The 25,422-nt window shown below is 42.9% G+C and overlaps 2 protein-coding genes across 2 annotated transcripts in view; one reads left to right on the top strand and one right to left on the bottom strand.

Annotated features, from left to right (window-relative positions):
• The window catches only part of BIN2 (bridging integrator 2), a 29,228-nt gene extending 27,627 nt beyond the window's left edge, over window positions 1–1,601 (top strand). Inside the window, exon 12 of the mRNA XM_049783408.1 lies at window positions 1,499–1,601. Within this exon, the coding sequence (XP_049639365.1) occupies window positions 1,499–1,528 (30 nt within the window). The 3' untranslated portion in view covers window positions 1,529–1,601. The remainder of the gene's footprint in view (window positions 1–1,498) is intronic.
• SLC4A8 (solute carrier family 4 member 8) overlaps window positions 1–25,422 on the bottom strand; it is an 829,308-nt gene that overhangs the window by 292,968 nt on the left and 510,918 nt on the right. The window lies entirely within an intron of this gene.

Below are 25,422 nucleotides of genomic sequence, written 5' to 3'. Positions count from 1 at the left end.
GCATTCTAGGGATCAGGGTGCTTGTGCATGGTGGATTGGTTTCACAGCACCCCCAAGTTCAGCAGAACTGATATCTGAACACTGAGCCAGGAATAATCCCTGCACTCAAGCACTACAAGGTATGGCTCAAAAACTTAAAAAAAAAAAAAAAAGGTATTTTAGATTAGTTTACCAAGGGGCTATATAAAGATAGTACTAGGAAGTAAGCCACTTGCTTTGCACATTGCTGAGTTGGTTACAACTTTGGCTGATCACAGTGTCAGAAATATCCATCAATTCTAGGTATGGCCCAACATACCTTCCTCTAAAGGGAAAAAGAAAAAAGAAAAGGATAGAGATAAGCTAACCAAGGAAGAAAAGGATAGAGATAAGCTAACCAAGGATGAACACAAAATATTTCCAGACTCTCTAATATCGAAGAGAAAAAAAATTTTTTTTTTTTTTTTTGGTTTTTGGGTCACACCCGGCGGTGCTCAGGGGTTACTCCTGGCTGTCTGCTCAGAAATAGCTCCTGGCAGGCACGGGAGACCATATGGGACACCGGGATTTGAACCAACCACCTTTGGTCCTGGATCGGCTGCTTGCAAGGCAAACGCCGCTGTGCTATCTCTCCTGGCCCCCGAAGAGAAAAATTTGAATGTTCACTTAGCCCGTTCTTTTTTGTTTTATTTTGGGACCATATCCAATGGAGCTCAGGATTTAACTCCTGGCTCTGCACTTGTATCACACCTGGCAGGCTCAGGAGACCATATGCAGTACTGGAAATTAGCCACATGCAGAGGAAGCACCCTACCCACTGTACTTTCATTCTGCCCCCATTCATTAAAACAGCTAAAAAATTCTTCACAATCTTTTAAGGGAATAAATGACAGAGAATAAAATATTCCATGAGTTGGGGCCAGATAGATAGCATGGAGGTAAGGCATTTTTGCATTACATGCAGAAGGTTAATGGTTTGAATCCCGGCATCCCATATGGTCCCCCGAGCCTGCCAGGAGCAATTTCTGAGCATAGAGCCAGAAGTAACCCCTGAGTGCTTTCAGGTGTGAGCCAAAAGAAACAAACAAATATATATATTCTATGAGTCACTACAATAATCTTCCCTAAAAGTATTATATTGGGGCTAGAGAGTTCCCTCAGGACTGCAAGGAGTGCACTGCTGGGTGTAACCCTCAAACAAAATAAACATAGCAGGAGTTTTACATTGCCTGAAAATGTTGTCTCCAAAGCCATTTGAGTTTTAAATTTTGTTTGTTTGTTAGTTTGTTTTGGGGCCATACCTACTGATGTCAGGGGTTATTCCTGGCTCTGCTCTCAGGAATCACTTCTAGTTCAGAGGACCATATAGGGCACGAGGCATTGAACCCGGGTTATACACAAATCAAGTACCCTAACTGTACAGTTGGTACAATTCTCTCCAGACCCCCAGTCAGTTGAGTTAAAACCTCTTTGAATGACTAATAGGAAGGCATCTAATACAGTCATGTTTACTTTCCAGATATCTGCAGCTCAAAGTACTGAACTCTGAAGAGCAACTGCTGTGGCCTCTGCATACATACACCTCTCCAGAGGAACTCCTCAGCCTGAGGGTGTATAGGTCAAATTGAAGACCATCATTCTCTTTTACTTTTTCGAAGCAAGTGGTTAATGAAGATCTAGCATTACTGAAGACTGAGGAGCAGATGGGGTTAGGGGAGCAGGCTTGAGAGTAAAATCTGCTTGATTCATGGAATACTGAATTCAGTTTTTAGCATTGTTAGAATGCTATACCAATTTCAAGTTTAGCAAAAGTTATCATAAAAAACATCGACAGGCACTTGTTTAAGAGCAACCATACTCATTCAAGTTTAGCAAAAGTAATCATAAAAAGCATTGACAGGCACTTGTTTAAGAGCAACTACATGTACGCAAATAATAATACCTTTCACTCACTCTCATTTTATAAAATTTCTGCTAGAAGGACAGATTTTCAGAATGATAAATAAAGTATAACTCTACTTATGTATGGAGTCTTTTTTAAATTAATTTTTAATTGAATCACCAAGAGATACACAGTTACACAATAATTCATAATTGAAATTCAATCATACAGTGCTCCAACAACCTTCACCAATATACATTTCTCACTACCAATGTCCCCAGTTTCCCGCTAACTGCACACCCAACCTGTCTTAATGGCAGACATTTTTCCATTTGTTTATCTTTGCTTGATAAGTGGCATTACATCCTTGAAGATACCTTTAGCTTCCATGTCATGAAGAGTTCTGCCTACATTTTTCTCTATGTACCTTAGTATTCAGATCTGATATCAAGGTATTTAATCCATTTTGATTTGACTTTTACGCATGGCATTAGAACGAGGTCTGATTTTTTTTTTTTTTGGTTTTTGGGCCACACCCGGTGACGCTCAGGGGTTACTCCTGGCTATGCGCTCAGAAGTCGCTCCTGGCTTGGGGGACCATATGGGACGCCGGGGGATCGAATCACGGTCCGTCTCCTAGGCTAGCGCAGGTAAGGCAGGCACCTTACCTCCAGCGCCACCGCCCGGCCCCACGAGGTCTGATTTTTGTTTTTTTGCTTGTAGCTGGCCAGTTTTGCCAGTACTGGTTGGGAAGGTTTCCCTTACTCCACTTTTTATTTATCTTTTTCTTTTTTTTATTTTTTTTATTATTTTTTTTATTTTTTTAGTTTTTCAGGCCACACCCGTTTGATGCTCAGGGGTTACTCCTGGCTACACGCTCAGAAATTGCCCCTGGCTTGGGGGGGACCATATGGGACGCTGGGGGAATCGAACCTCGGTCCTTCCTTGACTAGTGGGTGCAAGGCAGACACCTTACTTCTAGCGCCACCTCGCCAGCCCCTATTTTTTCACTTTTGGGCCACACCCTGCAGTACTCAGGGGTTACTCCTGGCTCTGCGCTCAGAAATTGCTCCAGGCAGGCTTGGTGGGCCATATAGAATGCCTGCAATCCTATCCAGGTCTATCACAGCTCGTCCATTTGCAAGGTAAACACCCTACCACTATTCTGTCACTCCGGCTCGCACTTTTTATTTCTTGTTCCTTTATCAAGGATTAATGGACATATTCCTGAGGGTCTGTCTCAGGATATTCAACTCTATTTCATAGATCTGGAAGTATGTTTTTATTTAATGTCATGTTCTTTTAATTACTACTGCTTCATAGTACATTTTGAGTTTGGGAAAAAGTGATGCCTTCCATCTTTTTCCCAAGGATTGCTTTAGCTTTTCATGGAGGTTTATTGTTTCATATGAATTTCTTTGAAAAATGTCATTGGTATTCTCATAGGGACTGTAAGCAATGAAGCTAAATAATGTTTTGGGACATATTTCCATTATAATGAGATTAATTCTCCCCAGCCATGAGCAGGGGATGTGTTTTCATTTTCTTATTTATTCCCTCTTTTATTTCTTGAAGTAGCATTGTAGTAGTAGGGTGTTTTTTTATAGTTCTCTCACCTCTTTAGGGAAGTTGATTGCAAGGTACTTAATTTTCTGAGGCACAATTGTGAATGAGATTGTTTTGTAAATATCTTTTCTTTCATTAATATATATAGAAAAGCCATGGATCTTTGAATTTTAATTTTGTAGACTGCCAGTTTACAATTCAAATGTATTATTTACAGATGCTTTTTGTAAAATCTTCAGTATTTTATAAATATAGTATTGTGTCATCTGCATATAGTGAGAGCTTGACTCCTTCCTTTCCTATCTGTATATGTCCTTGATATCTTTTTCTTGCCTAAATACTATGGCAAATACTTCCAGTGCTATATTGAATAGAAGTAGCAAGAGTGGGCAAACTTGTGCCTGATCTTAGAAGGAAGGCTGTTTGTTTTTCTCCATTGAGTATACTATTTGTTTCAGGCTTTGACTATATTGAGGAAATTGCCTTAATTTCTTTTAGGGATAGTTTTTGTTCTGAATAGGTACTGGATCTTGCCATGCTTTCCCTGCATATCATATGACTTTATTTTTTCTTTTATTGATATGATACATTATGTTGATTGACTGGCATATATTAAACCATCTTTGTATGCTGGGGTGAATCTTACTTGGTCATGGTATATAATATTTTTGATGTATTGTTGGATACTATTTGCTAGAATTTGTTGTTGTTGTTGTTATTTTTGGTTTTTGTATTTTTGGGTCACACCTGGTGGATTCAGGGGTTACTTCTGGTTCTGCACTCAGAAATTGCTCCTGGCATAGGAAACCATGTGGAATGCTGGGCTTTAAACTACTGCCCGTCCTGGGTCAACTACGTGCAAGGCAAACGCCCAACTGCTGTGCTATCTCTCTGGCCTTCTATTTGATAGTATTTTGTTGAGCATTTTTGCATCTGTGTCATCAAGAATATTGGCCTGGGCCGGGCGGTGGCGCAAGAGGTAAGGTGCCTGCCTTGCCTGCGCTAGCCTTGGACGGACCACAGTTCGATCCCCCGGCGTCCCATATGGTCCCCCAAGCCAGGAGCAACTTCTGAGCGCATAGCCAGGAGTAACCCCTGAGCATTACCGGGTGTGGCCCAAAAACCAAAAAAAAAAAAAAAAAAAAGAATATTGGCCTGGGGGCTGGAGAGATAGCATGGAGGTAAAGCATTTGCTTTGCATGCAGAAGGTCAGTGGTTCGAATCCTGGCATCTCATATGGTTCCCCGAGCCTGCCAGGAGCGATTTCTGAGCGTAGAGCCAGGAATAACCCCTGAGCGCTGCCGGGTGTGACCCAAAAAAACAAAACAAAACAAAAAAAAAAAGAATATTGGCCTGTAATGTTTTTTATAATGACTGTCTGCTTTTGGTATCATGTTGATATTAACTTCATGGAAACTGGAAATGTTTCTATTTCTTCAATTTCCTGGAAAAGCCTGAAAAGGATTGGCAGCAGGTCCTCTTTAGAGATTTGGGAGAATTAACTAGTGAATCCAGCTGGGTCTGGGCTTTTCTTTTTGTTGATATGGTATATTATGTTGATTGATTTATATATGTTAAACCATCCTTGCATTCCTGGAATGAAACCTACTTGGTCATGGTGTCTGACCTTCTTGATGAGGCATTGGATCGTATTTGCCAGGATTTTGTTGAGGATCTTTGTATCTATGTTCATCAGGGATATTGGTCTGTACTTTCCTTTTTTGCAACATCAATAAATGCAGAGAAAACATTTGATAAGATCCAACACCCATTCTTGATAAAAAAAAAAAAACTCCCATCAAGATGGGAATGAAGGAATTTTTCTCAATATAGTCAAGGCCATCTACCACAAGCCAATATTATTCTCTTTTTTTGTTTTGTTTTTTTGGGGGGGCCACACCCATTTGATGCTCAGGGGTTACTCCTGGCTAAGTGCTCAGAAATTGCCCCTGGCTTGGGGGGGGGGACCATATGGGACACCGGGAGGATCGAACCTCGGTCCTTCCTTGGCTAGCGCTTGCAAGGCAGACACCTTACCTCTAACGCCACCTCACCGGCCCCAAATATTATTCTCAATGGAGATAAACTAAAAGCCTTTCCTCTAAAATCTGGTACAAGACAAGGCTGCTCTCTCTCATCACTCCTATTCAACATAGTGCTGGAAGTTCTTGCCATAGCCATTAGGCAAAAAAAAAAAAAAGTTATCAAAGGGCCAGAGCAGTAGTTGCAAGCAGTAGGGCATTTGCCTTGCATGTGGCTGACCTAGGCTGAATCTCAGTTCGATACCCCACTGTCCCATATGATCCCCACACCAGGAGTGATTTCTAAGCGCAGGAGTAACCCCTGAGCGTCACCAGGTGTGGCCCAAAAACATTTAAAAAAAGAAAAAGATATCAAGGCATCCAGATAGGAAAGAAAAAAAGTGAAGCTCTCACTGTTTGCAGAAGATATGATACTATATATACATATATACATATATATACACATATATATACATATATATATATAATTTGGTTTTTGGGTCACACGAGGCAGCGCTCAGGGGTTCCTCCTGGCTCTGTGCTCAGAAATCGCCCCTGGCAGGCTCGGGGGACCATATGGGATGCCGGGATTCAAACCACAGTCCTTCTGCATGCAAGGCAAACACATTACCTCCATGCTAGGTATGATACTATATTTAGAAAACCCTAAAGATTCTATCAAAAAGCTTCTAGAAACAATAGATACATATCGCAAAGTGGCTACAAAATTAACATGCAAAAGTAAATGGCCTTCTTATACACCAATAATGATGAGAAGAAATGGACATTAAAAAACAATCCCGTTCACTTTACTGTCACACAAAATTAAATACTTTGGAGTCAACTAAAGAGGTGAAGGACCTATATAAGGAAAACTACAAAACACTGCTTCAAGAAATAAAAGAGGACGCATGAAAATGAAGACACATACCCTGCTCATTCATTGGTAGGATTAAATCACTAAAAGGTAATACTCCCCAAATCATTGTACAGAATTTATAGACTCCCTCTAAGGATACCCATGACATTCTTCAAATAAGTGGATCAAACACTCCTGAAATTCATTTGGAACAATAAACACCCACAGATAGCTAGAGCAACCCTTAGGAAAAGAAATATGGGAAGCATCAATTTTCCCAACTTTAAATTGTATTGTAAGGCAATAGTCATTAAAACAGCATGGTATTGAAATAAAGACAGACCCTCAGATCAATGGAATAGACTTTAGTATTCAGAGAATGTTCCCCAGATATACAATCAATCTTTGACAAAGGGGCAAGAAAAGCAAAATGGAGCAAGGAAAGCCTCTTCAACATTGGTGTTAAAACAACTGATCAGTCACATGCAAAAAAAGTGAACTCAGACCTCCATCTAACACTATGTACAAATGTCAAATCCAAATGGATTAGAGACCTTGATATCAGATCCAAAATCATAAATTATATAGAACAACACATAGATATAAACACTTCATGACATTGAGATTAAAGGCATCTTCAAGGAGGAAACATCACTCTCCAAACAAGTGGAAGCAGAGATAAATAGATGGGACGATATTAAGCTGAGAATTTTCTGCACCTTAAAGGAAATAGTGACTAGGATACAAAAGCCACTCACAGAATGGGAGAAACTATTCACCCAATATTCATCACATAAGGGGCTAATATCTAAGAATTACAAGGTACTGACAGAACTTAACAAGAAAAAAAATCTAACCCCATCAAAAAATGGGGAGAAGAAATGAACAGGCACTTTCTCAAAGAAGAAATACAATTGGCCACAAGACGTATGAAAAAATGCTCCACATCACTAATTATCAGGGAGATGCAAATCAAAACAACTATGAGTTACCATCTCACACCAGAGATTGGCACACATCACAAAGAACAAGAACAATCAGTGCTGGCAAGAATGTGGAGAGAAAGGAACTCTCATTCACTGCTGGTGGAATGCCATCTTGTCTAGCCTTTATGGAAAGCAATACGGAGATTCCTCAAAAAAACTGGAAATTGAGCTTCCATATGATCCAGCTATACCACTCCTAGGGATATACCCTAGGAACACAAATACATAATACAAAAATGCCTTCCTCACACCTATATTCATTGCAGTGTTATTTACAATAGCCAGACTCCTTAAACAACTGAAATGCCCTTCAACAGATGAATAGCTAAAAAATCTTTGGTACATATACATAATGGAATATTACACAGCCGTCAGGAGTGATGACATCATGAAATTTTCCTATACATGATGTACATGGAATCTATTATGCTGAGTAAAATAAATCAGAGGGACAAAGATAGACACAGAATAGTCTCACTCATCCATGGGTTTTAAGAAAAATAAAAGACATTATGGAGATGAGGGCTGGAAAGAGCGGCTCACAATATGAAGCTTACCACAAAGAATGATGAGTGCAGTTAGAGAAATAACTACACTAACAACTATCATGACAATGTTAATAAGAAAGAAGTAGAATGCCTGTCTCAAATACAGGCAGGGGGTTGAGGAAGAGGGAGATGGAGGTATGGATGGTGGGAATATTGCACTAATAAAGAGGGGCTGTTCTTTTTTATGACTGAAACCCACCTATGAACATGTTTATAATCATGGTGCTTAAATAAAGATATTATTTTTTCTATTTCTGTTGGGTGTCAGAAGGGCACAGAAGCTATCTTGGGCCATGCTGCTCCCAGATGCCTGAGATCGGATTTCATCAGTGTTCCTGCTGTCAGTCCTGCCTGCTTCAGAGGTGGGGCCGAACGTACACACACTGATTCCTGCCAGTTTCTGCTGGGTGTCAAAGGCGCTCAGCGGTCATCTTGGGCCTTGCTGTTACCAGCAGCTTGAGATTGGATTTCTTCAGCTTCCTTACTAGCGGACTTGCCAATGAATACCACCACAACACATAGAAAAACCCACAATACAACTGGAACAATGGGGAAACAATGCAGGCCAACACCAGGCAATGAAAATGAAGATGGCAATTCTGAAGACCCAAAAACGGCCAACCACCTAGTTAGTCTCTCAAATATGGAGTTTAGAGAAGAAATATGGAGGATTTTCAAGGAACTCAAAGAAAGTATAGAAGAGAACACTAGTAAGAATCAAGAGAATATGAAGATAGAAATAAGAAAACTCCAAATTGATATATCAGGTCAAATAACAGGTCTGAAAAATTTAGTAGATGAATTGACAGGCAAAATAGATATGCTCTCCAACAGGGTAACAGCAGCTGAGGATAGAATTAGTGTGCTGGAAGATGAGATGCATAACAACTCCATACAGAAGAAGAGACTAGAAAAAGTCTTAAAGCAAATGATTAGACAATGGAAAAATTACTCAAAGAATGTGAACAGGTGAAAATAAAAGTCTTTGAAAAAAGAAAAGAAAAGAAAAGTCTTTGATAAACTCAACAGAAACAACTTAAGAATCATTGGAGTACCAGAGACCCAGGAAAAAAATCTTCAGGAAGAATCAATGGTCAAGAACATCATATAGAGAAACTACCAGAGCTAAAGAATACATGTGACCAAATTCTGCATGCCAGAAGAGTACAAACTAAAAGAGATCCCAGGAAAAATACCCCAAGACACATTCTAGTCACAATGACAAATACCACAGACAGAGACAGAATACTGAAAGCAGCAAGATCAAAAAGGGAAATTACATTCAAGGGAGCATCCTTGAGATTTACAGCAGACCTGTCACCAGAAACACTCAAGACCAGAAGGCAGTGGTGGGACATAGTGACAAAACTCAATGAAATAAATGCTTTGCCTAGAATACTGCACCCAGCAAAACTCACTTTCAGGTTTGAAGGAAGAATACATGGTTTCACAGATAAAGAACAGCTCAGAAACTTTACAGACTCAAAACCACCCTTAAAAGAAAAACTGAAAGATCTACTTTAAGACAAGACTAAAAAACAGACATATCAAACTTTGACGCAAAGATGGCACTAAATCCCATGGCAATTCTTTCTCTCAATGTCAATGGATTAAATGCACCCATTAAGAGACACAGAGTGGCTAAATGGATCAAAAAATTCAATCCAATCTTCTGCTGCCTACAAGAAACACACCTGAATAGTCAGAACAAACATAGACTCAAAATAAAAGGCTGGAGGAAAATCATCCAAGCAAACAACACTCATAAAAAAGCTGGAGTGGCCATAGTAATATCAGATGATGCAAACTTTATACTCAGAAAAGTTGTAAGGGACAAAGATGGACATTTTGTATTAATCAAGAGACCGGGGCCGGGTAGGTGGCGCTGGAGGTAAGGTGTCTGCCTTGCAAGCGCTAGCCAAGGAAGGACCGCGGTTCGATCCCCCGGTGTCCCATATGGTCCCCCCAAGCCAGGGGCGATTTCTGAGCACATAGCCAGGAGTAACCCCTGAGCGTCAAACGGGTGTGGCCCAAAAACCAAAAAAAAAAAAAAAAAAAAAGAGATATGTACAGCAGGAAGAAATCACTCTCCTAAACATATATGCACCAAATGAGGGGCCAGCAAAATATTTAATACAATTGTTGACAAATCTGAAAAAGGATATCAATAACAACACAATAATTGTGGGAGATCTCAACACAGCTTTGTCAACACTTGATAGGTCAACCAGACTGAAACCTAACAAAAATATACTAGACCTGAAAAGAGAAATGGGGAGCCGGGCGGTGGCGCTAAAGGTAAGGTGCCTGCCTTACCTTCGCTAGCCTAGGACGGACCACGGTTCGATCCCCCAGCATCCCATATGGTCCCCCAAGCCAGGAGCGACTTCTGAGCGCATAGCCAGGAGTAACCCCTGAGCGTCACCGGGTATGGCCCAAAAACCAAAAAAAAAAAAAAAAAAGAAAAGAGAAATGGAAAAAAGAGGCCTAGTAGATATATATAGGTCACTCCACTCACAGAAACCTGGATACACATTCTTCACTAATGTACATAGGTTATTCTCCATGATAGACTACATGCTGGCACATAAAACATACCTCCATAATATCAAGAGGATAGAAATTTTGCAGGCTACCTTCACTGACCACAAGGCTCTGAAATTATATGTGAACTACAAAGAGACAAAGAAGAAAAACTTTAACACCTGGAAATTAAACAGCCTAATACTGAACAACCAGTGGGTCCGAGATGAAATCAAAGAGGAAATCAAAACTTTCCTGGAAACAAATGACAATAAAGACACAAACTATCAGAACCTATGGGACACAGCAAAAGCGGTCCTGAGAGGAAAATGTATAGCTTTGCAAGCACACATAAGGAAGGAAGAAGGGGCCTACCTGAATAGCTTAATGATGCAGCTCATAGATTTAGAAAGTGCTCAGCAAAAGGAACCAAAAAGGGAGACAGAAGGAAATAACAAAGCTGAGAGCAGAAATCAACGAAGTGAAAATCCAAAAAACAATCCGAAAGATCAACTAAAGCAGAAGTTGGTTCTTTGAAAAAATAAACAAGATTGATAGACCATTGGCAAAACTAAGAAAGAAAGAGAGAGAGACTTGATAACTCAATTAGGAATGAAAAAGGGGAGATCACTACTGATTTGGCAGAGATTCAAAGGGTAATCAGAAACTACTTTGAGAAACTCTATGCCACTAAAAATGAGAACTTGGAAGAAATGGATACATATAACCTTATATAACCTTCCACGGTTGAATGAAGAGGATGTAGCATATCTAAACACCCCCATCACTATTGAGGAAATTAAGATAGTTATCAAATGTCTGCCCAAAAACAAAAGCCCAGGCACAGATGGATTCACTAATGAATTCTCTCAAACCTTTCAAGAGGAACTACTGCCAATCCTGGCAAGACTCTTTCATAAAATCGAAAAACAGGAGCACTTCCAAATAGCTTTTATGAAGCCAACATCACCTTGATACCTAAACCAGACAGAGATGCTTCCAAAAAAGAAAATTACAGACCAATATAGCTGATTAATACAGATGCAAAGATCCTCAACAAAATCCTGGCAAATAGGATTCAATGCCTCATTAAGAAGATCATCTGGGCCCGGAGAGAGAGCACAGTGACGTTTGCCTTGCAAGCTGCCGATCCAGGACCAAAGGTGGTTGGTTCGAATCCTGGTGTCCCATATGGTCCCCTGTGCCTGCCAGGAGCTATTTCTGAGCAGACAGGCAGGAGTAACCCCTGAGCATCGCCGGGTGCGGCCCAAAAACCAAAAAAAAAAAAAAAAAAGATCATCCACTACAATCATACGATCAAGTAGGTTTCATCCCAGGAATGCAAGGATGGTTTAACATCCGTAAATCTATCAACATAATACACAAAATCAACAACAAGAAAAATAAAAATCACGTGATCATATCAATAGACGCAGAGAAAGCATTTGATAAGGTCCAACACCCATTTTTGATCAAAACTCTCAGCAAGATGGGAATGAAAGGAACCTTTCTCAATATAGGTAAAGCCATCTACCACAAGCCAATGGCAAATATTATCCTCAATGGAGAAAAACTAAAAGCCTTTCCTCTAAATTCTGCCACAAGACAAGGCTGTCATCTCTCACCACTCCTATTCAACATAGCACTGGAAGTCCTTGCTATAGCCATTACGCAAGAAAAAGGTATCAAGGGAATCCAGATAGGAAAGAAAGAAGTCAAGCTTTCACTGTTTGCAGATGACATGATGCTCTACTTAGAAAACCCTAAAAAATCTACCAAAAAGCTGCTATAAACAATAGACTCATAGCAATGTGGCAAAATTAACACACAAAAATCAATGGCTTTTTTATACACCAATAATAACAGAGAAGAAATGGACATTAAGGAAACAACCCCATTCACATTAGCGCCACACAAGCTCAAATATCTTGGAGTCTTCTTGACTAAAGATGTGAAGGACCTATACAAAGAAAACTATAAAACTCCGCTCCAAGAAATAAGAGAGGACACACGGAAATGGAAACACATACCCTGCTCATGGATTGGCAGGATTAACATCATCAAAATGACAATACTCCCCAAAGCAGTGTACAAATTTAATGAAATCCCTCCAAAGATACCCATGCCATTCTTCAAAGAAGTGGATCAAACACTGTTGAAATTCATCTGGAACAATAAACAACCTCGAATAGTTAAAGTAATCATTGGGAAAAAGAATATGGGAGGCATAACTTTCCCCAACTTTAAACTGTATTACAAAGCGATAGTTATCAAAACAGCATGGTATTGGAATAAAGACAGACTCTCAGATCAGTGGAATAGGCTCGAATACTCAGAGAATGTTCCCCAGACATACAATCACCTTATTTTTGATAAAGGAGCAAGAAATCCTAAATGGAGCAAAGAAAGCCTCTTCAACAAGTGGTCTTGGCACAACTGGCTAGCAACTTGCAAAAAATTGAAATTAGACCCCCCAGCTAACATCATGTATGAAGGTAAAATCCAAATGGATTAAAGACCTTGATATCATACCTGATACCATAAGGTATATAGAACAACACATAGGTAAAACACTTCATGACATTGAGACTAAAGGCATCTTCAAGGAGGAAATGGCACTCTCCAAACAAGTGAAAGCAGAGATTAACAGATGGGAATATATTACGCTGAGAAGCTTCTTCACATCAAAGGACATAGTGCCTAGGATACAAGAGCCAACAACTGAGTGGGAGAAACTATTCACCCAAAACCCATCAGATAAGGGACTAATATCCAAAATATACAAGGCACTGACAGAACTTTACAAGAAAAAAACATCTAATCCCATCAAGAAATGGGGAGAAGAGATGGACAGACAATTTAATAAAAAAAGAAATACAAATATCCAAAAGGCACATGAAAAAATGCTCCACATCATTAATCATCAGGGAGATGCAAATCAAAACAACTATGAGGTACCATTTCACCCCACAGAGATTGGCTCACATCACAAAGTATGAGAACAAGCAGTGTTGGTGGGAATTCGAAGAGAAAGGAACTCTTATCCACTGCTGGTGGGAATGCCATCTAGTCCAACCTTTATGGAAAACAATATGGAGATTTTTCCAAAAACTGGAAATTCAGCTCCCATACAATCCAGCTATACCACTCCTAGAGATATACCCTAGGAACACAAAAATACAATACAAAAATCCCTTCCTTACACCTATATTCATTGCAGCACTACTTACTATAGCAAGATTCTGGAAACAAGCAAGATGCCCTTCAACAGATGAATGGCTAAAGAAACTGTGGTACATATACAGTGGAATATTATGCAGCCGTCAGAAGAGATGAAGTCATGAAATTTTCCTATACATGGATGTACATGGAATCTGTTATGCTGAGTGAAATAAGTCAGAGAGATATAGAAAGACACAGAGTGGTCTCACTCATCTATGGGTTTTAAGAAAAATGAAAGACATTTTTGCAATAATTTTTAAAGACAAAAGAGAGGAGGGCTGAAAGTTCCAGCTCACTTCATGAAGCTCACCACAAAGAGTGATGAGCTTAGTTAGAGATAACTTCTTTGAGAACTATCCTAACAATGAGAATGTATGAGGGAAATAGAAAGCCTGTGTAGAGTACAGGCAGGCGTGGGGTGGGGTGGGAGGATGGAGAATTGGGACATTGGTGATGGGAATGCTGCACTGGTGCTGGGGGGTGTTCTTTACATGACAGAAACCCAACCACAATCATGTTTGTAATCAAGGTGTTTAAATAAAAAAAGATATAATTTTTAAAAATAAAATAAAATTATGGGGCTGAGAGATAGCACAGCGGTAGGGTGTTTGCCTTGTAAGCAACTGATCCAGGATGGACAGTGATTCAAATCCCGGCATCCCACAAGGTCCTCCAAGCCTTCCAGAAGCGATTTCTGAGCTTAGAGCCAGGAGTAACCCCTGAGCACCGCCGGGTGTGACCCAAAAACCAAAATAAATAAATAAATAAATAAACAAACAAATAAATAAGTATAATAAAATAATTAAAAATAATAAAATGTTTCTTACAGGCAGCAGAATATTGGATCCAAGTTTTTAATCCCATTTTTTCAATGACAGAAATAGAAGGGGTGATGAGGAGGAGGGTATATTAACAAAAATTAGAAAACTTTGAGTTGGAAATGTCTGTTGTTTCTGTTGTGGCAATAGTTTAATGTGTGTATATGTATGTCAAAACCAAATTATTTTCTTAATGTGCAGGCTATTGGAATCCCATGCAAGCTTTGAACACAAGGAGTTTGAGCACTTGCATGACTTTCCAATAGAAAGCTCCATTAGAAAGCTAAAAATAAATGTTTGTCTTTAGGAGTCAAATTTCTGAAATCTAAACCTGTTAATTGTTATAGTGAAAATTTTCAAAGGGTTGTGCTGTTGTAATGGAGTGGTTTGCCTTCCTAGAGAGGAGGATTACTTTTCAAAATGTAAAAGCTGCCACTGCCTCTGTTTTGTTTTGTTTTATTTTGTTTTGGAACCACACACAGCTCAGGGCTTACTCCTGACTCTGCATTTAGGAATTACTCCTGATGGTGCTAAGGGGACCATATGGGATGCCAAGTATAGAACCCAGGTTGACTGCTGGGAGGGCAAATGTCCTACCTCTGTATTATCACTCTTGGCTCTATTTTAATACTTCTCCTAGAAGGCATTCCGTTCCCTTGCCATGCTAAATCACTTCTGGGAGTGATACACTCCAGATGTAATGGAAAGGTAGAGGGGAATGCTGAGAATACACTGTCCAAGACTCACAGAGATATGCACCAAGCATCCCTCCCACATTCCTCTGGAAAAACCCAGTGGAGTTTTTTCATGTGCAGCTGCATTACATGCATCTCCTAGGAAACTGATCCTCTTAAGGGAATGTACCAGAGAGAACATCTAGAGACTCACTGTTAGGTGGGAGAGACAAGCCCCTAATATCACTGCAACAACTGAGGCCTAATTGATGAGAAAAGTTAACAAAATTGTGAAACAGAGATTTTATATTCATCTGGCCCTGCTGGAGATTCCGCATGTGTGTTAGATGAGGGCCAGTGTGCTGAGTGTGGATAATGATTTTGATACATAACACCAATGAGCAATCAAATTGTGCATCCTGATTTACAAAATGGCAAAGCTGTCCAGATCATCTTGGTGGCATCACAAGACATGTCTGAAAGCCTGTAACACTAGAAAGAAATAAATATTAATTTTTCATTTTCTGTTTTGGGGCCATACTTGGTGATGCTCATATCTCAGGCTCTGCACTCAGGAATCACTTGTGGCAGAGCTTAGGTGACCATATGGGATGCTGGAGATTAAACCTGAATTGGCCACATGCAAGGCAAATGCCTTACCTGCTATACTCTTGCTCTGCCACCAGAGATAAATTTTTCTTTTACTCTGTCCTGAGGTACATGGAGGTCTAATGATCAAGATGATTATTTCTATTTCTAGGGTTGAAACAATCTTTGGAGAACTGGCAGTTATCACAAGAGGCTTCATTTATCATCTATCTTTATTGATCTCTAGACATAAGTAATAGCAAAAAAAAATAATAATAATTAGCACCCAGTCCCTATAGTACAAGGATTTTAAAAACAATATTGACAGATTTGGTAAAAATCAAAGAACGGGCAGGGGTGATAGCACAGCAGCAGGGCATTTGCCTTGCATGCTGCTGACCCAAGACAGACATGGGTTCAATCTCTGGCAACCCATATGGTCCCCCAAGCCTGTCAGGAGTGATTTCTGAGCACAGAGCCAGGAGTAACCCTTGAGCGCAGCTGGGTGTGGCCCAAAATCTAAAAAATAAAATAAGATAAAAATCAGAAAACACTATAAACACAACATATCCAGAATAAACTGCACTCAATAAAGAACAGAGTACATATATACATAAAACAGTCTTTACTTTATGCTAAGTAGGGTATTGAGTTTATGCATATTAGGTTCTATTTTATTTTTTTATTGCTTGTTTCTGAGTCACACTTAGCGGGTTCAGGGTTTTCTCCTGGTTCTGCTCTCAGGGATCATTCCAGGCACAGTTTGGGGAACTGTATGGGGTGCCAGGGATTGAACCTGGATGAGCTGCTTGCCTTATCCACTGTAAGATTACTCAGGCCCTAAGGTTACTTTTTTTTCCTTGTTTTTTTGGGTCACACCTGGCAGCACTCAGGGGTTACTCCCAGCTCTACGCTCAGAAATCGCTCCTGACAGGCTCGGGGGACCATATGGGATGCAGGGATTCAAACCACCGTCCTTCTGCATGTAAGGCAAATGCCCTACCTTCATGTTATCTTTCCGATCCCTCTGAGGTTACATTATTTTTGTTTTGTTTTGTTTTCAGGCCACACCCATTTGATGCTCAGGGATTACTCCTGGCTAAGCACTCAGAAATTGCCCCTGGCTTGGGACACTGGGGGATCAAACCGTGGTCCTTCCTTGGCTAGCACTTGCAAGGCAAACACCTTACCTCTAGCGTCACCTCACCGGCCCCAAGGTTACATTTTTTTTGTGTGTTTGTGTGGTTTTTGGGTCACACCCCGCAGTGCTCAGGGGTTATTCTTGGCTCCAGGCTCAGAAATTGCTCCTGGCAGGCACGGGGACCATTTGGGACCCGGGATTCGAACCGATGACCTCCTGCATAAAAGGCAAACGCCTTACCTCCATGTTATCTCTCCGGCCCCCACAAGGTTACATTTTTTTTTTTTTTTTGGTTTTTGGGCCACACCCGGCGTTGCTCAGGAGTTACTCCTGGCTGTCTGCTCAGAAATAGCTCCTGGCAGGCACGGGGGACCATATGGGACACCGGGATTCGAACCAACCACCTTTGGTCCTGGATCGGCTGCTTGCAAAGCAAACGCCGCTGTGCTATCTCTCTGGGCCCAGGTTACATTTTTAAAGAGTAAAAAGTTACTACTTTTGGAGCCAGAGCTGTAGGGTGTTTGTCTGGCCCATGTGGTTCCCCAAGCCACAAATGATTTCAGAGCACATAGCCAGCAGTAACCCTGTGTCACTGCATGTAACATGGATGTCTCCACTATAAGGGAAAGCATACTCCAGATGTTGTCTTTTGGCTTTCCTGGTGCCTGATTTTTCCCAAGAAATAATTCAGTCAGAAGGCCCATCAGTGGAAGTCAATCATAACCCCTGCGTGGATTACTGACTATATTTCTGACATGGCTGTGACATTATATATCTCTTTTCTTTTATTTATTTGGCTTTGCCTCCCTTGCTAAGCTACAGATATTCGGCCTCAGTTATCCTGCAATCTTAAAGAAATTTTCAGCACCAAGACTGATAAATTCCCCGCTGGCTACTATATTTGCAACTCAAAGGTTGAGCCAAACCAGTTCCCTGGTTCCCTGGCAACTTGCTTTTTCCTGCTCTCAGCTTCATGGTACTAAAACAATAGCTTCTGCCTTTCTTGAATTCTACTTTCCGGAGGCTGTGAACTTCTTGCAAACCAGAACACCTCCTCTCATGTTTCGCCTTACCTCTAGCAGGGCTACCTACATCTCACCTACATCGGGTAGTTATTTGATATGTAGATTCTAGGGTCCAGTACCATTGTGTTGTCCCTCCTAATGATCCTCTGCCCTTTGTTTCCCTGAAAATACCTTGCATACCAGAGTTGTGCTTAAAATGTCATCAGCTGAAAAGTAAAGTTTGTCTCTCATCTCATAGACATGGGTTCCCATACAATGCATTTTGTGTGGTCTCAATTATTTCATATTTCGCCATCCGTGCAACCCACTCTCCCTAAAGTGGATTCACCGAAATCTCACTGATGGCTGTAGGACAGAAGCTGCCTACAGCAACCCTGAGCGTCACCGGGAGTGACCCCCCCCAAAAAAAAGGGGGCTGGAGAGATAGGATGGAGGTAAGGCATTTGCCTTACATGCAGAAAGACTGGTTCGAATCCCGGCATCCCATATGGTCCTCTGAGCCTGCCAGGAGCAATTTCTGAGCATAGAGCCAGGAGTAACTCTGGGATGCTGCCAGGAGTGACTCAAAAACAAACAAACAAAAAAAAGGTCAATTCTTTTTTTTTCTAACAATCTGCAATGCCTAGTGTGTGGGCTATGCTATGGGGGAGACCCATGGAAATACAGGATAAATTGCAACTAGTCATAGAAATTATGGTTTATTATTGTTCGACCATATTATTAGACCATAACAATTACTAAATTGTTAGTAAATGCAAGCAATTGCCCATTGGAATTGTTTTGTGTGTTGTTGGTTTTTGTTTTTGTTTTTGAGGTCACACTGGCAATGCTCACAGTTTATTCCTGGCTTTGCACTCAGAATTACTCCTTTCTGTTCTTGGGGGAAGGATTCCAGGGATTGAACCTAGATCAAATCACTTGCAAGGCAAATGCCTTATTTACTATATTTTGCTCTGTTCCCCACCCCATCTTTTGAATTTAGCCCTTAGCATAGAGTTCCCTATATCTTAGTTTTTGGGGTTTTTTGTTTTTGTTTTTGGGCCATACCCGGCTGTGCTCGGGCATTACTCTTGGCTCTGTGCTCAAGAATCACTCCTAATGGTGCTCAGGGAACCAAATGGGTTGTCTGGGTTTGATCCCCGTTTGGCAGCGTGCAAGGCAAAAGCCCTATCTGCTGTCCCTCTCTCATATTTTTTTTAGTATATGTGCTGCCGAAGTGAGCACAGTGTCTCAGATTTTTTTAATCTGATGACTGGCAAGGCTTTTTTATTTTTATCTGATGACTGGCAAGACTTTTTTTTTATCTGATGTCTGGCAAGGCTCTTTTAATTTCTGTGTTTTTGTTTGTCTTTTTGGGCCACACCCATTGACGCTCAAGGATTACTCCTGGCTATGCACTCAGAAATCCCTTTTGGCTTGGGGGGACCTTATGGGATGCTGGGGGATCGAACCGTGGTCCATCCTAGGCTAGTGCTTACAAGGCAGACGCCTTACCTCTAGCACCACGGCTCTGGCCCCAAGGCTCTTTTAATTTTTAATCCTTTTTTATTATCCATCTTGCCTACATATGCCTTTCTTGATTAGAATGTCAGTTTTCCCACAGAAGAGTTTTCTTCTTCCTCAATGATAACTACTGTACTTTTGAAACTATATTTAGAGTCTGATAGATAATACAGGAAGTAAGGCACCTGCCTTGCATGGGGCCATTTCAGACCCTGCTTTGAATTCCTGGCATCACATATGATCCCTTGAGTACCTTGAGCACTACCTGAGCACAGAACCAGGAGTAATGGCCCAATATCACCCCCACTCTGTGTGTGTGTGTGTGTGTGTGTGTGTGTGTGTAGACAAAGAGAGAGAGAGAGAGGGAGGCTATATATGTATTCATATATATATATTTGACAGGGAGATGGCTCAACGGACTGTGCATATGCTTTTTATTTGTTTTTAATTACTTCTTGCTTACTGAGAGAACCTTATCAAACTCAGAGGGACCCAAACTGCATATGCGTATGACTTTATGTGGGAGTCCAAGTTTGATACCAGATGGTCCCTTGAACAATGAGCCAGCAATAGGCCCCAACACTACTGGGTATGCATCTCCAAAGTCAATACATTTAAAGTTGATTTAAAGTTAATTCTTAGTACTCTTAGTGGAGGTAAGGTCAGGAGTAGAATGCATTAGTCACACAGAAGAGGCCAGGTGTTAGAGCCCAAGAGTTGGAAATGCATACATATATATAATTAACTTTATTAACTTAGAGGGGCTTTTTTCTGTTTTTACTCTTTTGAGGGGAGGCAAGTGCTCTACCACTGAGCCATCTACCTACCACTTTTATCTGTTGTTTGTTTGGTTTGGATTTTCAAAGGGACCAACTCCCAGCAATATTCAGGAGACCATGTAGTAGGAACTGGCTCTCCAGATCCATGCCAGTATTTTGTGCTCTCTTCTTGGCCCCCTTTCTCTCTCTTTTTTTTAGACAAATGAAGACAACTATTTACTCCTATTTATGTCTATGCTTTTTTTGTACACTATACCTCATTTTCTGAATTTGTTCTCATAAGAGTGCAATACCTCTCAGTTGATCAGTGTAAATATGGATTTCTAAATCTAGAAAACTCATATGTAGCATAGAAATCTGTGTCACTGGGATGGTGATCTGAGTAGCTATGAGAGTTCTAACTCTAAATAGAAAATCAAAATAGAATTATAAGTAATAATACACAGAGCAGGAACAGAAGCAAGAGAGGTAGTACAAGGGTTACAGCTCTTTGCTTTGAATGTACCCAACCCAATGTACCCAACTTGCCTTGATGTATCCAAAAGAATATTAGGTGTGTGTGTGTGTGTGTGTGTGTGTGTGTGTGTGTGTGTGTGTGTGTGTGTGTCTGAGCTCAAAAATTGCTCCAAAAGATTAGGGGTGTGTGTGTCAGAAATCGCTCATGGCAGGCTTGGGGGACCATATGGGAGGCCAGGAATCAAACCCAGATCCCTCCCAGGTTGGCCACGTGCAAGGCAAACGCCCTACCTCTGTACTATGGCTCCGGCCGCAAGAATATTGTTTATTACAAACAACTGTGGCCTGAGAGATAGCACAGCAGGCACCCGTCAACCCTGGTAGCCCTGCAGGGTTTGTCACCCCCGGTCCCTATATGATCCCTCAAGCACTGCCAGGTGTGACCCTCTAAGCACAGAACTAGGTATAGAGGTATGGCCCCAAACCATAAAACAAACCAAAAGATCGCTCACTTATTGAGCACTTACTGGGTGTCAGGCAAGGCTCTTTTGGTTTTGTTTCTGAAATAAAATAGTCTGTTTTTTGTTTGTTTGTTTGTTTGTTTGTTTAATGGGTACACCCAGTGGTGCTGTTACTCCTGGCTCCATGAGGAATCACTCCTGGCAGTTGCTCAGGGAACCAGGTGGGATGCTGGGATAAAACCCCCATAGGCTGTCTACATGGCAAGCACCTTACCTGCTGTCTATGGTCCCTGAAGTAAAAGTTTTCTCTAGAGAAATATTATGAGGGAAAATTGAGAAAAACTGGGAATGAAAAACAGCTGGCAAAGAATTTACAGGCAAGAAAGAAAGAGAAGGAAGGAAGGAAGGAAGGAAGGAAGGAAGGAAGGAAGGAAGGAAGGAAGGAAGGAAGGAAGGAAGGAAGGAAGGAAGGAAGGAAGGAAGGAAGGAAGGAAGGAAGGAAGGAAAAAGGGAGGGAGGAAGGGAGGAAAGAAGGGAGGGAGGGAGGGAGGAAGGAAGAAAGGAAGAAAAGAAGGATGAGAGGGAGGGAGGGAGGAAGGAAGGAGGAAGGAAGGAAGGAAGGAAGGAAAGAAGGGAGGAAGGAAGGAAAAAGGGAGGGAGGAAGGGAGGAAAGAAGGGAGGGAGGGAGGGAGGAAGGAAGAAAGGAAGAAAAGAAGGATGAGAGGGAGGGAGGGAGGAAGGAAGGAGGAAGGAAGGAAGGAAGGAAGGAAGGAAGGAAGGAAGGAAGGAAGGAAGGAAGGAAGGAAGGAAGGAAGGAAGGAAGGAAAATAGGGAGGGAGGAAGGAAGGAAAAAAGGGAGGGAGGAAAGAAGAGAGGAAGGAAGGAAAAAAGGGAGGGAGGGAGGGAGGGAGGAAGGAAAAAAGGGAGGGAGGGAGGGAGGAAGGAAAGAAGGGAGGGAGGAAGGAAGGAAGGAAAATAGGGAGGGAGGAAGGAAGGAAAAAAGGGAGGGAGGAAGGAAGGAAAAAAGGGAGGGAGGAAAGAAGGGAGGAAGGAAGGAAAAAAGGGAGGGAGGGAGGGAGGAAAGAAGGGAAGGAAAGAAGGGAAGGAAGGAAGGAAGGAAGGAAGGAAGGAAGGAAGGAAGGAAGGAAGGAAGGAAGGAAGGAAGGAAGGAAGGAAGGAAGGAAGAACAAGGTGGTCAAGATTTACAGTCACAAGAAGGGGCGAAGACAAAATATGGGGAACTTAATAGTCATGGGGGTGCGGGGGTGCCCGAATCGCCAGAGCACAGAAACTGAAGCAAAACAGCTGAATAAACACTTTGTTCTTCAAAACCACATCAGCCTTAACAGCAATTTAACTTGAGTAAGAATGTTAATCTTTTGGTTTTGTCTCTGTAATGAGATGTAGAAAAACGACGTGGACTTTTTTTCGAGGTTCAGTTTTCCGGGACTGCCAGAACCCTGGTTCCTCGCGAATGACTCCTTTCTCTTCCAGCACCCTAGAAGCAATCTCAGCGCTCCCTTAACATTTTAGAAGAACTCGCCGGGCGCCCACAGTCAAGCCTGTCACAGTAACGGACTCCCCCAGAGACAACAGAAACGCGGGGCCCGGGCTGGCAAGGGCACTTGCACAGTGGACTCCAGCCAGACTCCCCGAGTTCTCCCAGCGTCTGACGGGCGCAACTTCCAGCCCTCAAGAGCTGAGAGGGGCGGCTGGGAGAGCCCGGCGCTGACTAGCCAGGGAATCGGGGCGATCGCCACGAGACCCCGCAGGCACGGCCGCCTTCGGGGCCACCTCCGCGGCAGAAGCGGTGGCACGGCGGCGCCCGGTGGGGCGAAGGCGGCCGGGCTGGGGACGTCGCCGCGGGAGGCTGCTCCCTTGTGGGCCGACTCTCGCCTCGGGCCGCCGCCCCCGGAGGGTTCAAAAGGACGCGCGGCCCGGCCCGGCCCGGCCCGGCCCAGCCCGCACCCGTCCGACTGGAAAGGCGAGCGAGCGGGCGGGCGGGCGAGCACGCGGACGGAGGAGGCACCTGGAGCCGGCCGCGCCCTCCGTCCGCCCGTCCGCCAGCACACTCGCTGCCGGGACCCGAGCGGCGTCCGGAGTCCGGAGCTCGGGAGCCGCTCGCGGCGGGTAAGGACGGGGTGGGCCCGGGGGCGTGTGTGTCTGTCTGTGTGTCTGTGTGCTGTTGTGTGTCTGTCTGTGTGTCTGTGTGCGTCTGTGTGTGTCTGTGTGTGCTGTTGTGTGTCTGTGTGCGTCTGTGTGTGTCTTTGTGTGTACCTGCCTGTGTGTCTGTGTGTGCTGTTGTGTGTCTGTGTGTCTGTGTGTCTTTGTGTGTGTCTGTCAGTGTGTGCTGTTGTGTGTCTCTGTGCGTCTGTGTGTGTCTTTATGTGTGTCTGTCTGTGTGTGTTTGTGTGTGTGTCCGTGTGTCTGTGTGTCTGTGTGAGTGTGTTTGTGTGTCTGTGTGTTTCTGTGTGTCTGTGTGTCTGTGTGAGTGTGTGTTTGTGTGTTTCTGTGTGTCTGTCTGTGTGTCTGTGTGAGTGTGTGTTTGTGTGTCTGTGTTTCTGTGTGTCTGTGTGAGTGTGTTTGTGTGTTTCTGTGTGTCTGTGTGTCTCTGTGAGTGTGTGTTTGTGTGTCTGTGTGTTTCTGTGTGTCTGTGTGTCTGTGTGAGTGTGTGTTTGTGTTTCTGTGTGTCTGTCTGTGTGTCTCTGTGAGTGTGTGTTTGTGTGTGTGTCCGTGTGTCTGTGTGTGTCTGTCTGTGTGTTTGTGTGTCTGTGTGTTTCTGTGTGTGTCTGTCTGTGTGGGTCTGTGTACGTCTGTGTGTGTCTGTGTGTCCCTGTGTCTCTGTGTGTCTGTGTGTCTGTATGTGTGTCTCTGTGTGTCTCTGTGTGTCTGTGTGTCTGCCTGTGTCTGTGCGTTTGTGTGTGTGTCCGTGTGTCTGTGTGTCTGCCTCTGTGTGTGCGTTTGTGTGTGTGTCCGTGTGTCTGCCTGTGTGTGTGCGTTTGTGTGTGTCCGTGTGTCTGTGTGTGTGTCTGTATATATCTGCCTGTGTGTGTGTGTGTGTGTGTGTGTGTGTGTGTGTGTGTGTGTGTGTGTGTGTCCTCCAGACACGGAGCCCGACGACCTGCCGCCTTCCCGCCCCGCCGGCCGGCCGCAGGTGCCTAAGGAGCGCCCGTCCCGAGCTCTCTTGACACCTAGACACCTACTGGGTCTCCACCACCCGGCTGTCTCCGCCCGAACTAGTCTCCTCCAGATCCGGGAGGTGGTGAGGTGGAGAGATCTGAGGCAGCCCACGGTTCAAAGCACCCCGATACCGGCCTCACCCCACCCACCCACTCACTCACTCCGGGCCGGCTCTTTGTACCTGCAGCCCTGGGAAAAGAGAAAGACGAGCTCCGAGGGGGAAAGTGGGGAGAAGAGAAGGGAAGGAACTCAGGAAAACGTGGCACCCAAGCTTGTCCAGCGATTTCCTGCCACCACCACACCCCCTCATTCCTGTTTTTTTGTCCCCCTTCCTGCAGGTTCGACTCCTCACACGGTGCTCGGTGCTCGTCGCTAAGGGCAATGACTAGCCTCCCCCCAACTCCTTCTCCGGGAGGTAGGTGGTTGATGGTTTGGGGGTGCGGAGGGTGGAGGAGATGGGACGTTTGTTCACACCCCCAGTGACCAGCCCTGCCCTGGAGTTTCTTGAGGCCTCAACCCAGCTGCTGTCTGGGCTGAGGAACCCAGAAAGCCCTAGCAGGAAGCATAGGCCTCTAGCCTGTGGAGCACTCACTCTGTGCAGCTGGAATTGGAACTCTCCAACCCGTGGCCATTCCTGCTTCTGCCATGGAAAATGACAGACGACCTTGAGTGAGCTCTCTTAACCTCTAAACTCTATAGTTTCCTGGTCTTCTGGGGTAATTTGTGAGGATAAAATAACCTTTATAGCTCAGACTCTTACCGTCAACACTCTAACATTGGTTATATTGGTATTTTTTGTTGTTCTTTAATTCTGCACCTATATAAGTGCTTGTTTGAAATCCACATTTTCCTGAGAAGGAATTCTACCTGTGTTTTTGTTTGGGGGCCACACCTAATGCTCAGGGATGACTCCCCTCCATCCAGGCTTTGGCTGACCATGTGAGGTGCTGGGAATTGAACCCAGGTTTGCAAGCGTCTGGCCCATTGTACTCTCTCCAAACTTTCTTTGCTTTTTAATTCCACTTCTCTGATGATACACTCATGTATTAAAAACCCATTGGAAGTAAAAGAAAAACAAAACAAAACAAAACAAACAAAAAAGTACATTGGAAGTACACTCATTTTCCCAGACTAAAACTATTCTTTTTTTTTTTTTTGGTTTTTGGGTCACACCCGGCGGTGCTCAGGGCTTACTCTTGGCTGTCTGCTCA

The sequence above is a fragment of the Suncus etruscus genome, chromosome 11 (assembly GCF_024139225.1).
Source record: "Suncus etruscus isolate mSunEtr1 chromosome 11, mSunEtr1.pri.cur, whole genome shotgun sequence".
NCBI classification, from domain to species: Eukaryota; Metazoa; Chordata; class Mammalia; order Eulipotyphla; family Soricidae; genus Suncus; species Suncus etruscus.
Note: the sequence above shows the minus strand (reverse complement) of the source record. Positions and strands in the feature narration are given on the sequence as shown.